This window comes from Paroedura picta, chromosome 3 (genome assembly GCF_049243985.1).
Source record: "Paroedura picta isolate Pp20150507F chromosome 3, Ppicta_v3.0, whole genome shotgun sequence".
Lineage (NCBI taxonomy): Eukaryota > Metazoa > Chordata > Lepidosauria > Squamata > Gekkonidae > Paroedura > Paroedura picta.
This window is the reverse complement of record NC_135371.1, coordinates 138,047,700-138,061,991: the sequence shown is the minus strand read 5'-3', so window position 1 is coordinate 138,061,991 and position 14,292 is coordinate 138,047,700. Positions and strand designations below refer to the sequence as shown.

Sequence of the window (14,292 nt, the reverse complement as noted above, 5' to 3'; positions counted from 1 at the left end):
TAAAGTCGTCTTGGTTCCATGGCCAGCACAGAAACCCGTCTGGAATTGATTCAGTACTGATATTTCCTCCAGCAATGTTAGCAGTTGGTCTGCAGTTGGCCCTTTCAATCACCTTCCCCAGAAATGCGAGATGGGGTGGTAACTGGCTGGGTCTGGGGGGTCCAGTGATGTTTTTTTCAATAGAGCCACTGTCTCTTTCTAATCACATGGGAATGTCCCTATAGAGCAGACAGATTTATCAGCTCCTAGAACTGCCCTTCTATCTTCTCATCACTTTTTTTCAGGAGCCACAAGTGGCAAGGGTCTAGAGGTCATGTGATCGGCTTCATTGAAGCCAACGGCCTGTTAATGTAGGCCTGTAGAAGACACTGGAAACTGTTAAACTACTTCTCTAAAGGTGGCTGAGGGGCTTCCAGTTCCTTTACTGTATTAAGTGTTGGGGAAATGTCATGGCAGAGTAATGAGATTTTACCCACAAAACAGCTCACAAAAGCTTCACAGCTGAGATTCAATTGACTACTATTTGTGCATCCTTCACACGGGGTGGCCAGGGACCAAATTACCCTGAATAATTGTGCCAGGCCTGAGCACGCAAATGCAATGGAAGATGCATAAAATCTATGCTTAGTCTCTCACTGCCATTTCATAGGTTCTTATAAGTGTCCAATAAGATGTTTTCGCTGCTTTGTTGCAAGTTTGCCTCCAACTATCCCTAGCTGTCTTTACTATTAAATAGTATCAGGGAGAATATTGTTCCCTGTGGGACCCCACAGTTGATGGCCCTACATTGGGACATACTTCTCCCTACTCCCACCCTCTGTCCCTGACTGGAGAAAGAACTCCAGCCATTTCAAGGCTTCATCTCTTACCCTATGTCAGCTACATGGTGGGCCAAGAGTTTGTGATTGACCATGTCAAATGCCGCTGTCAGGTCTAATAAGAGCAGCAGCACTGATCCGCCTAGATCCAGCTTTTTCTACAGATTGTCAAGATGACCAGGGCTGTCTCCAGTACTACCTCTCACTGCTATAATTCCCTCACCCCCCAATCACTGGGATCCCCAGTCCTTGGCTGGCCTCACCACTGTCCATTTTTTCTCCTGATCTGTTCCATGGCCTGCATAATGGCTCCAGGTTAAAACAAGCCTGAATCACAAACATGTAGCTCCTTTTGTTCTGATAAGCACTGCAGACACATTTCAGCCCTCACCAACTAGCTGATATTAATAATTCATAAAGCACCCAAGAAGATTACATCAGCCTTCTGACACATACCACATGCACAATGTCCTGTTGTGCCAGCCATCTGTCCCTATCTCAAAGTCAGAAGCAATTGAGAAAGATTTCTGGTCCCATCCCACCTCTGGTTCCTGCAGCTTGACTCTAGAGAGCTGCACATACTTGGGTTAACACACAAAGGAAGAAATTCACTTTCTGGGAATGCTGTGCCTAGTTTTCATTTTCATTCAAGTGTTATACTTGTCACAAATTCAAATAATTGTAGCAATCAAACGGGAATGAAAGATTTTTATAAGTGACATTCAAGTATTCCAGAATGCCTGGTTGAAGTATACTAGAACATTATGGGATGAGGGGAAGGGGCAGGAGACAGCTGTGTGCAGATGATGGGAATTGTTGCCTTGTTACAATCTTGTTTAAAATATTCACAGTAAAACAATCTCCATTTTGTGAACAAGCACCTGAAGCAACACACAAAGAAAAATCTCCTCCTTTCAGCTTTGCTCCAATAGACACGGAGCCTGTCTGGACAGGATATTAGATACCACAGTTTAGAAGTTTATATTGTTCATTATAGACAGGCAATATGAGATGAGGAAGAAGGGCACAAGAAGCTAAGCCACCTTCCAAGAACAAACAGAACCCAGTAGATGTTAGGAGGAATGACAATTTTTTTTAAAAAAAGATTAATTAGAAGAACCATCCCTCCCAAGCTGATCATAGGTAAGAGGAAAGAGAGCACTCACCTCCCTGTTTACTTCTGTCAAGATAGATTGAAACCCTTCGGGCCAGACCTGTGAGAAGACAGGGATTAAGGGGTTGATGCTAAGGGTAAGTTGGTCAGCCAAAGCAAAACAAATCTTTAAAAGGATTAGAAAAAGCAACCCAAAAGGAACAGAAAAGAACACAGTTAAGAGAGAAGCAGCAGAGGCCTTCATTTAGGAACAAAGGCAGACAAGTAGCTTGAACACTACAGCCCTCCTAGGAAGCCATTAACCATGGGGAGAAAAAAAAGATCGTATTCATTTTTTTTTGCTCCTGTCCACATGTTGTTGGTATTTTTCTCTCTAAGAATGACCCCTTCTCCTGAACCTGAGCAAAAGTCCTCTCACTACCAAGGGAGAGTGACAAATGAAAAACCATGTTCAGTGATCCTCAACAGAAAAAAAACCTCCTTTGAGGAAGATCAACACAAAACAGCAAGCATTTGTTGTTTGTACTTGGTTCATGGACCCATCAGCTTGGCTGTGGGGCAGTATAATAGGCTTCAATACAGTGCACTTCAATGACTGCCTAATGAGCTCTCAGAAAGGGCAATTCATAGAGGCTCGGCTCAAACAACTCCTTAAGTGTGGGAAATTGGTGGTATGAGAGGATTCGTTTGAAATCATCAGAAAGAGAGCTGGATAATAAGAAGAGCTGCAGGGTGACGGCAGCAGCAACAGCACGGTCGTAAAGATATGACTTTACAAGTACATCCTGAGGTTAGCTGTCCTTGGGACTGCCCACAGAATGCCCATGCGTGTGGAAAAGAGAATCGGGTTGTCCTGTCCAGGGCAGGTCTTGCAGAGATCCCTTCGCATATTCTAGTTCATCTGTTTAAGTCTGTGAGAGCGGAAAGCAGTGCTGACAGAAATACATGGCCCAGTTTAAAGACTATGATTTAAGGTCCCCTTGCACAAGATGATTTGCTGTACAGACTGGAAACATCCAGTACTGATCACAAGCAGACAGAAAACATGGCCAAGTGGGCTGTCAACGTGACCCAGGAAGACTGTGCCTTGCTCTGCTTGCCTCTCAAAAATTTGTTTGGAGAAAGTATTGCTATACAAAATGGCAAGTGTAGTGACAGAAACTGACAGGTCCTCTTTGTATCAGTGTGGAAATCCAGCTGACTGCTCTGTGCTTTCTGCTAAATCATGCATCTTGAGTATTCTATTTGTATCAGAATAAGACTTTGTTTTTAGTATGAAATCTTGCATGCCAATCATGCAAATCAGCACTGGCCTTTTAAACTAATTAGTGACACTGCAAAATCTACTGCAGTCTGACTAAAAGCTAGCTATTACTTTTTTATTCACACCTCTCCTCCCAGGCGCTCAGGACACTGGGTTGGATCCAGTTGACTTACTGGAAGGTCTTGGAGGTCTTTCCCTTCCTCCAGCAGCATGCTGTTTGCCCTGAAATTGATCTTTTAGGATCAAAAGACCCTCTCAAGCACGATATTCCACAGGAGGGGGAAGGGGTTGCCATGAAATAAAGGAATCCAAATTGCCCCCTTCTCCTCTTTTGTTCAGGATTGACCCCAGTAGAAACAGCAAAAAGAGAAGATTTTAGTTTTATTCCCCATCGTCACTGCAGCCCCCGTTATATGGCTCATTTTGTCTGTGAGCTGTCCTGGTGGATCCAGCTCAAGGTTCTCCTTTCCTCCATTTTATATTAGTAAAATCCATGTGAAATAGGCCAGGGTTCAATAGAGTGAGTGGCCCAAGATCATTCAATAAGCTTCATAGTTGAGTGGGAATTTGAACTCAGGCCTTTCATATCCTAGTCTAACTCTCATAACTATGATGGTAGTTGCCTAGACTGCAGTTAACTGCAGTGAAAGCTCACACAAGGTCCTATTTGTCTTTAGATTTGATGCTGTCCTTTAAAAACTATTGCACAAAAACTTAGGAACAAGTATGTAAAACAACCTAGAAATAACACCCTCCCTCTCCACAGCAGGTTTGCTGAGTTCTGTTGACATAAGTAACAGAACAGATCAAAGCAACTGATGAATAGTGAAGACATACATTCAAAAGCAACTATGACCAGGTACTGGATGTATTTGGATGCCTGCCTTTCTGCTCTTTCCAGTGGTACTATATAAATTATGTGCATATAACTTCTGGTGATGCCTACATTAGTCCCTGTGTGCTCCATTATAGACATCACCAGTTAGAAATGTACACACCCCATGATTTCATCTGATTCAGTGCCACGCAAAGTCCAAAAAGAGTATTATCAACATGCAATTTACTCCTGTCTGCCTTAAACTAGACAATGTTTCTGGACCGTAGAAATAGGGCAAGAAAGGGAATGATCAACGCTAAGAAAAAAAGCCTATTTGCTACGCTGATATATGGTCAGTGCAGCACTAAAGCCCTATGGCTCCCTCTTTATAGAGTCCTCTGTGAGTATTCTCCTACAGAAAAAACTACAGTCAGTTAGAAACTTTCTTTCCTTCTAGCTGTATTAAATTACTTTAGTCTGCTCTTCACAAATGAGTAAAAGGTAAAGGTATCCCCTGTGCAAGCACCGGGTCATATCTGACCCTTGGGGTGACGCCCTCTACCTTTTTCTTGGCAGACTCAATACAGGGTGGTTTGCCATTCCCTTCCCCAGCAAGCTGGGTACTCATTTCACCAACCTCAGAAGGATGGAAGGCTGAGTCAACCTTGAGCTGGCTGCTGGGACTGAATTCCCAGCCTCATGGGCAGAGTTTCAGACTGCATGTCTGCTGCCTTACCACTCTGCGCCACAATAGGCTCATTCACAAATGAGTAGGCTTACTCAAAATGGTTATGCCCACTTCCTATGAGTGTTTTCTGTTCCTGCCGTTCATTCAGTCCCCTCGTAAAGTCAATGAACTCTTTATCATCAAGAAGATTACATCATCAGCAGAGGATTAGCTGATGAACAGCAAGAGGAAGATGGAGGAAAAACTATCATGAGCAGAACTGATGAAACATGGATATTTTCCCTCTGGTCATGTAAAGGTGGAAGCACAACACAGAGTACTGAGGCCATGAACAGAAATATCTCAGATAGACACCAGGCACATTATAATATTGTGCTGGTCTGTACTGGCAGACTCCACAGCAAAGGCTGGGGTAATTTCATTTAATTCATCTTGTGTCTTTCTCTCAATGATGTTCTCTCTGTGTTTAACTATCCCCGTCATCACCACAAGAGAATGCAAGGTTTGGGGAGAATGAAAGCTTGGGGACGGGCCATGGTTAGTGGAAGAGCCTCTGTGTGGCATGCAGAAAGTCCCAGGTTCAATCTCCAGCATCTCCACTTAAAAAGTAATAGGCAGGAGTTGAAGTGAAAGACCTCTACCTGAGACCCTGGAGAGCTTCTGCCAGTTGGAGTAGACAATACTGTCCTTTCTGAACCAAGAGTCTGATTCAGTATAAGGCAAATACGTTTGTGTGAAGGTAATAGGAATTTCAAGGATCAAAAGAGCATTTGATAGGAAAAGATTCTATCATAGAAGCAGACTGCACCCGCCCTTAAAGTTCTTTTTCATCAAAATGTAAAAGTTGATGCTGGTTGGAAATCCAGATTGTAGTGCATGGATGGATACTGGACAGGATGGTCACATAAGGGGACCTTTGTCACTCATCCACTAAGAACAACTGATGCTTCCATGTGCTTTCTCCTTGCTGGTGCTGTAAAAAGGACAAAAGGAGGGAATGGTCAAGAATAGCCAACTTTCCCTCACTTTGTAGCAGACATTCACAGTCCCTTTTGTAATGACAGCAATATCTTTACTCCTGAGATGAAAACATTACTATTCATTAGTTTTATTCTATTAATCAAGATTACCTATATTTGCAACCCAGTATTTCATGGGTACATTTGGACCAATATGCTAGATGGAATTTCTTGCAGTGCATTTTCTTTTCATCTTCTTCCCTTTCCTGTCATGGTGGGATACAGTGGAGCAAATACAAATAGACTTCTTATGCATGGACAATATATTGGTGTGTCTCATCTTTTAAACCGGGGAAGTAGAGGGTACCAGGAGCGGGCAAGTTAATGGAAAACACAAGGACGCAACTGGATTTGCACACAGAGACCATTTTCTATGCCATTGGTCCAGTGGTTAAAGATAATTATGCTTGTACAGTTTTCGGTTAATTGAGATGTAATTAACTAAGATGCAGTTTCCCTTCAGCCTGGGAATATATAGAACACGAAATAGCTACTTAAGTGATCATGGTTAAACAGAATATATTTCTGAATTTCTAAAAGTGTTTCTTCCTAGTCAGATCTGAACAAAGGGATACTAAGTCACTTGTGAGATCAGAAGTGAGGGTATTACAGTATAGCACACACCAGCTGTCTATAGCAGCAGGTTCTTGCTCAATCTTGAACTTTTAAAGAAAACAAACAGATTCTAAAACTACATTTGAAACCTCAGAAAGAAGCTTTTTCTTTGCTAATAGGCAAAGAGAAATTTAGATGGACGATCATCTAAAATTTATTAAAAACTGTAGGCAGCTATGCTTGTCTAGTCTAGTGGAATAAATCCCAAAATAACAGTAATGTAATTTTTTATTAGGACCCACCAATGTGTTAAAAAATTAGCAAGTGTCTAAGTTATGCATCATTTCCAGGAACATTGCCCCTACCACCACCATTTTGTACTGCTTAACATCAACTAGGAGTAATGATTCCATGAACTCAAGAGCTTTGCTCACTAATCTATGACAGGCATTACCTCATTTAGTCCCTGTCTTTCCCTCCAGTGGGATCGCAAACCAGTTTACATCATTCTGCTCTCCTCCATTTTATCCACACCTCAACTCTCTGGGGCAGGCTAGGTTGAGGCTTTCTGAATAAGCCAACAAGCTTCCATGACAGAGTAGAGATTTGAACCTGGGCCTCACATCCTAGTCTGACACTCTAACCACTGTTCCCCAGTGAATCTTTGAGTTGATCCTAGTGCTGTTTTAGAACTTAGATATGAACTTTGTTTATTCATTTTGTTGGATCTGCATAGAAGCTGACATACCTTTCTCCTGCTTCAAGTTATATTCAAGGCTAGAAAAGTGGGCAAATGAGAACAAGATTCAATTCACTAAGGGTAAGTATAGAGTTCTACATCTGGGTCACTAAAATGAGAAGCATGCATTCTGGATGGGAGATACCCTTCTGGGTAGCAGTGTGTGAGAACAAGATCCTGGGGTACTTGTGAACTGTAAACGAAATATGAACAGTGTGATGTGGCGGTCAAATGCAGTTCTGGGCTACATCAACAGAGACATCACATCAAAATCACAGAATCCCACTGTGTACTGCATTGGTCAGACCGAACCTGGAGGCCTCACTTCAAAAAGGACATAGACAAAATGGAGAGAGTACAGAGAAGAGCGACAACGATGATCCAGGGCCTGGGGACCAGACTTTATGAGGAGAGGCTGAGAGACTTGGGAATGTTCACCCTGAAGAAGAGGAGGTTGAGAGGGGATGTGATTGATGTCTTTGAGTATTTGAAAGGTTGTCACTTAGAGGAGGGCAGGAAACGGTTCCTGTTGGCAGTAGGGGATTGACCCCGCAGTAATGGGTTTAAACTACATGTGGAATGGTACCGGCTAGATATCAGGAACATTTTTTAACAGTCAGGGTAGTTCAGCGGTGGAATTGACTGCATAAGGAGGTGGTGAGCTCCCCATCACTGATAGTCTTCAAGCAGTGGCTGGACGGATACTTACCCTGGATGCTTTAGGCTGATCCTGCATTGAGCAGGGGGTAGGACTAGGCTTTTCCATGATTCTATCTCAAGTCTTATTGCCAGATTTAGATATAATTTAACCTATGAGTATTTCTTTTAAAATTAGCCTTTTTGCTCATAGGTTTAAGTTGCCACAAGTCACCAATTCTAAAACTTCTTTTCTGTTGGTGACAGAAAATTTATTCAAAATTGTACTGTATTTAAAATAGTATACCTTGTCATGATTTGAATACTTTTATTACACTGCACTCTGATGAATTTCCTGTATTTGCAGTATCTTGTACTACTCTGGTGAACACAAATGAATTAATAAAACAAGCTGGGTGGTGCACTAACAGCATGGTTATTTCAATTATCCAGTGGACAGCTGATGAAACTTCAGGAAAGATGGGTTTTAAATGAATATTAAATAAATAGGAAAGGACAGTGAAGACCTGGAGAGATTGACGTAAGATTAAAGCTTAGTACTCTGTTCACTTCCCAGAGTACTAGGGTGATTTCCAGAATGGCACATTTCTCTTGGCCACTATTGATGACATGTCAGTAAGTGGCAGGATTTCTGCATTTTATGATTAATTCCCTGTATTTGTAATGGAATGCCGTGGTGCTTAGGTTTAGGTTTAGAGCAAAAGGACCTCAGCTTTCTGGATGCCAGGCCAGATAATGCAGAGAAATAAAAGCACCATGAGGCAATCTTAAAGGAGAGGACCAGAATAAGACCTAACAAAGTTTGAGATCTGAGAGATGCTTGGCAGGTGAATCTGAAATGAATAGCTTGAAGGTACATTGCCCAAGAAAAGCAAAGCAACGTAAGGGTGGAAAATGACATGAAAGAAAAATAGGTAGGCAGTGCTATTGAAATGTAAAATTTGTAGTGTTCAAAGGACAGAGATTTTTATTTTGACATGTCAAAACTGTTACTGTTTGCTGGTTGCACTAGCACAAATATTTTAAAGGGAAAGCAAAAGAGTAGATTAGCAACGGAAATTTGTCAAATAAGCTGTTGTCAGAGCCTGAGTGCTGAGAGATGCAGGCTCAGAAATGAGAGCTGTCAGAGAATTAATGAGTCCTTGTGTCTTGGGCACAGAACAAGTATTCTTCTATCAGAGTGTTTGACAAAGGTTCTGTGCCCACATAACCCTGCAGTGGCCTCCTAGACTGGCTTCTTTTGTAACAGGCGTGCCTTGTTGACATCTAGTCCTGCCTAGATTGCTAAAATATTGCCATCCTGCATCTTTCCTATTCACCCATTGAATCCCCCCACAATGAATGGCAGGAAGTACTGCAAGCAGAGCTAAAGTCAAGGTAGGCTGAGCAGGGTCGTAGGGGAAGCATGCAAAGCTGGGTCGAGGGGAGACAACAAGCAAACCAAAAGGATAGCAGCAACAGGTGAACTTTTGGGTAAGCCTTGAACTAAGAGGAGATAACCAGCTGCCAAAGGAGGTCAAGGGACAGTGCTGAGTACAGCCTTTTACAACTGCTCTCTACCTAGAAGCAAAAGTTAGATCTTGCATCCAGTGATGCAACTCTGTTGGAATCCAGGGTGGAGAACACAGCTGTACCCCTCTATTCAGCTCTATGGGGGGGGGGAATCTCTCCATCTATTCCCACCTGGCATCTCCATTTAGGATTGATTTAAAAAAAAAAAGAATGGCAGAGGAGAAATCTCTCTTCAGGTTACTCCGTAAAGGCCAAATGATAGTTAATCAGATGTTACTGAAGACAGAAGCAGAAAAAACTATGCCATGTTACCGAGTCCTATTACAAGCCACGACAAGTTATATTTAGTCCACCAAATTTGGGTGGGCTATAAAGCCCATACCTACCACGTGTTGTTGGCAACATGTCAGATAAGCCCTGCCAGGCCGTTACCATCTCGGGATTCTTCTCCAAGTCAGCAAAGTTTTTCCACACCCTTATAGCACCGTCATCTTCAAAGAAGGACAGAAAGGAAAATGTAAGGCAATGCCAGTGCTGCCAGTACAGGGGGAGAGTAAATCAACAATTATAAGTCATTTGCTCATTGCCATTACGGATCATGCTTTAATGTAAAATACATGGAGCTTGGGACTGGTTCCACTAGACAATGGATTTCCAAGTTGAAGGAAGGTTTGCACTCCACCCAAATCCTTTCTAGCCAGTTATTTAAGGTGCAGGTTAGGCAAGGATAAAGAATATCAATCAGTCCACTATTCCCAATCACAGGAAGCAGCATATAAACCACGCTCTTCTTATTCCATGCTTGACTGCTTTAACTAGAAGTAAGGCAATGTATTTTGTGAGGTTTTTCATTTCCTGGCATCCATTTTGCACCCCAGGATTTCCCTCTTGTCATGATTCTGGATTGGAGGTTCAGTTAGAGAATCTTCTTTGTTCAAAAAAGACATTCATTAAGGAACAATCTGACAATATCTACCATAAAGGTTCCAATGTAGCTGAAATATTTTTTTCCTTCTGTGCTTTCAACCTTTGTTTTACTCTTTAGTGCTCCTTCCACCTCACAACTGAAAATCTGCTTAGTACGTTTTAATGCTATTCCTCCTGCATGGAGCTTAGGGCAACATAACTGTCCTACACATTTTGTCCTCACAATAACCCTGTGAAGTAGGTTAGGTTGAGAGATTGGCCCAAGGTGAGCTTCCATGGCAGAGTGGAGATTTCAACCCAAGTCTCCACTGCACCACACTGGCTTTCATGAATGGCTCTAGGTTTGAACAACATATTTCACCAATCCTTCACTTTGTTTGCTTCCTCTTCTGATCCAGCAAAGAAGTTTACAATTTTTAAGAATCAAGAGGGAAATTTGGGGGATGAGGATGCTTTAGAGCAGGGGTAGTCAAACTGCGGCCCTCCGGATGTCCATGGACTACAATTCCCAGGAGCCCCTGCCAGCGCTGGCAGGGGCTCCTGGGAATTGTAGTCCATGGACATCTGGAGGGCCGCAGTTTGACTACCCCTGCTTTAGAGACACCACATCTACTTTGTCAAAGTTTCTTAATTAAGTGAAAGAATTCAGCAATAGGAAATCCTTAGTCTGATAGATTTAAAATGAGTCCAGGAAAATACAAATATCACCTTTGACTGCAGAAGAAAACTAATAGGGAAGACTACTTTCTGCTGCAAATGTTTTCAGCAATACTTTTTGTTAGTTTATCTGTTCAGGATCAGACAAGGGCATTCAAGATGCTCTAAATTTTACTTATGTATTAGATTTTTAGCTTGTCATTCCTCCATGGAGCTCAGGGCATGGGCTCTTTACAACACTCCTCTGAGGAATAATAGAATCAAATGGAAGCCATGTTGGTCTGAAGCAGCAGAATAAATTTAGAGTCCAGTGGCACGTTTAAGACCAACAAAGATTTATTCCAGGTATGAGCTTTTGTGTGTTCTCAGATACTTCCTCAGATACAGTGTCATGGAATGGAAGTAATCAGTTAGTACTTATAGGCAAGGTGTAACAGCAAATTTACATACAGCATAATGAAAATGGTTAAAAAATCCTAGAGATGAATAGGAAAAACTAGCAACTTAGATTTGTTTGTATTCACTTGAGACTGAATTGCATGGGAAACATTTTCTGTACAATAAAGATGTCCACATTAAGAGAATAACAGGAAAATAGATAATCAACTGCTGATAGCAGTTAGGTGAGACCTAGCCCTTATGCCCCCTTCCTGTCCTCTCAAGCATGGAAGGGTATCATCTCCTCCAAAGAACAAAATATGAATCCAATGGCACCTCTAAGACGAAAAAGCGTTTGATAGGAAAGCATTCGCCATTATCATTATTATCATTATTATCATTATTATCATTATTATCATTATTATTATATTTATTTCCCGCCTCTCCCGACAGGCTTAACAAGGAATTATCATACTGCATATTTGTGGACATTGCAATGCTGTTTACTAATTTGCTACTAATTTACTCTCTTCTTATAGCTGTACTTTTATGATCCCTGTTCCACTGTCCGAGGAAGCGTGCATGCACCCAAAAGCTCACACCTTGAATAAATCTTTGTTGGTCTTAGAGGCACCATTGGACTCAATTTTGTTCTGCTACTTCAGACCATGAACGAGAGCATTTGGCTGTCTCCTCTGTTCACAGTCCAGAGAAAAACATATAAATATACCATTCCAAACTGCATGGCATTATACTATACTTACATTACAATCCACTTGTTTAAATCAGTTATTGAAAATAACAGATAAATTAAAATACAAAGGCCATTTGGTCTTTCTGAGGGATTGTTAAGAATATAGGTTAGCATACCACCCTAAACACATTGAACGTTCTGTTGTATATAGCAAGGCTCTACACTCCAACCGCATCTGTTCCGACCCTATAAATAGGATTCTCATCTGAGGGATCTACAATAAGCCTTTTTGGAATGGCCAGAATGGTACCTTAACTGTTCAATCCTAAACAGAGCTACATCTTTCTAAATCCCCTGAAGACAGTGGCCTCAAAAGGGTGTAACTTAGTTTTCGATTACACTGTAATGCTATCATGAATTCAGGTAGGGTTGGAGCATATATGAGTAATTGCCTATGAGGGTTTTATTGCTACCTTAGCTAACAAATGTAAAAATGAATGGTATTATGTTTAATAGTTTCCAAAAGAAATTTCACCAAACAAGTCCTCAACATATGGCTTTATTTGAACAAGATTCATGCCTGCTTTGTTGAACACAGTCTGCTTTTAGGGTAGCTGTCTTCCTGTTCAAATGCATGCTATTAACTTTCACCTACTCATCATACAAAATTCCTATTGGAAGCAGTCATGATTATACACCCAACAATGTTACTTTTCAGTAATACACTAACTTGCATAAACATGATCTGCTCTGAAATTGACTGTGCGCAGTAATGCTATTTGGCTTTAAAGTTGAAGAGATTGCCACAGAGCCCCATAGACCTGGATATACATTCTGTAATGGCCTTTGGTATCCATAGTGTGGTTTTTTTCTTCATTCCAACTGCGCTTTATAGCAGGGGTAGTCAACTTGTGGTCTTCCAGATGTCGATGGATTACAATTCTTGCAAACGCTGGCAGGGGCTCATGGGAATGGTAGTCCATGGACATCTGGAGGACCACAAGTTGACTACCCCTGGTTTATAGCAGCTCCATGTGTATGCATATGACAATTTGACCAAAGACTCGCAGTACTGCAGTCCCAATACATGCTAGCTCCTGTTCCCTTCCTATCCCATCCCTCCTGCCACTGCTTCTTAGGGATAAACACGACAGCACCATGCAATGTGAAGGAATTTCAGTGCTCTTGGTGGCAGAGGATTGCTCTGGATTTGGGAAAGAGAATACGGAGTAAGTGACCCATCAGTGTGAAGAAGAAAAGTATTTAATTCAGGTTTATACATAATGCCAAAACTTGAACTGGTTAAAGAACACATTTTCACTGCTTTCTCAGTGGCTGAAGTACAATACAAAAATGTTACAATTACCACTAACCCACTGAGGAAAGCAGTGAAAATGAGTTTTTTAACTGGTCCACGTTTTGGCATTATGTATTAACCTGAATTAAAGAAGTTTCTTCTTCACACTTCTTTAGAATCATAGAATTGGAAGGGATCTCCAGGGTCATCTGGTCCAACACTCTGCGCAATACAGGAACTCACAAATACCTGCCTACCCACAGTGACCCCAATTTCATGTCCAAGTAATCCCTTCCCCCAATAAAAAATCTCCAGAATCCAGCCTGGCCTGGAGGAAATTCAGTTAACATCCACAGTGGCGATCAGCGATTCCCTCGGTATGCATGGAAGGGCCACAAGAGACAAACACTTCTTTGCAGCCAGTCTGTCAATTTCTCTGCTTATCTGGATTTGGGAAAGTCAGTGGCAAAAAGTACGGGGTAGATTCATGTAGTGTCTGATACAACCCTGGTCTAGCACTGGTATTTCTTTTAATCCCCAAAATATTTTGATGCTTGAGAATCTCTCTTACATTCTCCTGTTATAAATAAGTGCGTGCCAACCTGTAGCAGTCAAGAGTAGAGAATAGTCTTGTCCATTTAAATACTCCATGGCAGTGATTCTGGTATATCGTGGGTTTCCATTGTGAAAATAATCCAGTTTCTCCCCCTTCTCCCAATCCCAAAAACTAAGAAAGGAAGAGAAAAAAAATCACTATAAGTTAGAAGTGTGGATTCATATATCAAGCAGCTATCCCAAGACACAAAGGGTTAGTTTGCAGAGTGACTTCAAATCAAATGTACTTTTTTCCTGAGCGCATTTGGCATCTCTTGATTAATTACAGCTCCAGCTTCTGCAGAGGGAGCAATAAGGCTGAAATTGCATTGGAAAGTTTGGTAACAAATCCAGATATAAACAAGAACCAAGAACAAACAAACAAACAAAAACTGGGTATCAGCTTAGATATCCCTATGTCAATTTGAACTATCACTGCCAAATTAGTCCTTACCATCTTGAGTAAGGATGGGCATGAACTGCATTTCTGTGGTTTGCTTCATGGTTTGTAGCTGACCCATACACCTATACAAACGGAGAGGTTGATTTGCAAACCAACTTA

The 14,292-nt window shown here is 41.6% G+C and overlaps 1 protein-coding gene across 5 annotated transcripts in view; it reads right to left on the bottom strand.

Annotated features, from left to right (window-relative positions):
• The window catches only part of RPTOR (regulatory associated protein of MTOR complex 1), a 520,373-nt gene that overhangs the window by 46,177 nt on the left and 459,904 nt on the right, over positions 1–14,292 (bottom strand). For 4 of the 5 annotated variants that reach the window (XM_077328221.1, XM_077328217.1, XM_077328218.1 and 1 more), the window contains 3 exons: positions 13,739–13,863; positions 9,570–9,674; positions 1,985–2,032 (listed from right to left, as the gene is read on the bottom strand). In XM_077328221.1, the coding sequence (XP_077184336.1) occupies positions 1,985–2,032; positions 9,570–9,674; positions 13,739–13,863 (278 nt within the window). The remainder of the gene's footprint in view (positions 1–1,984; positions 2,033–9,569; positions 9,675–13,738; positions 13,864–14,292) is intronic. The other variant, XM_077328219.1, reaches the window with a different exon arrangement.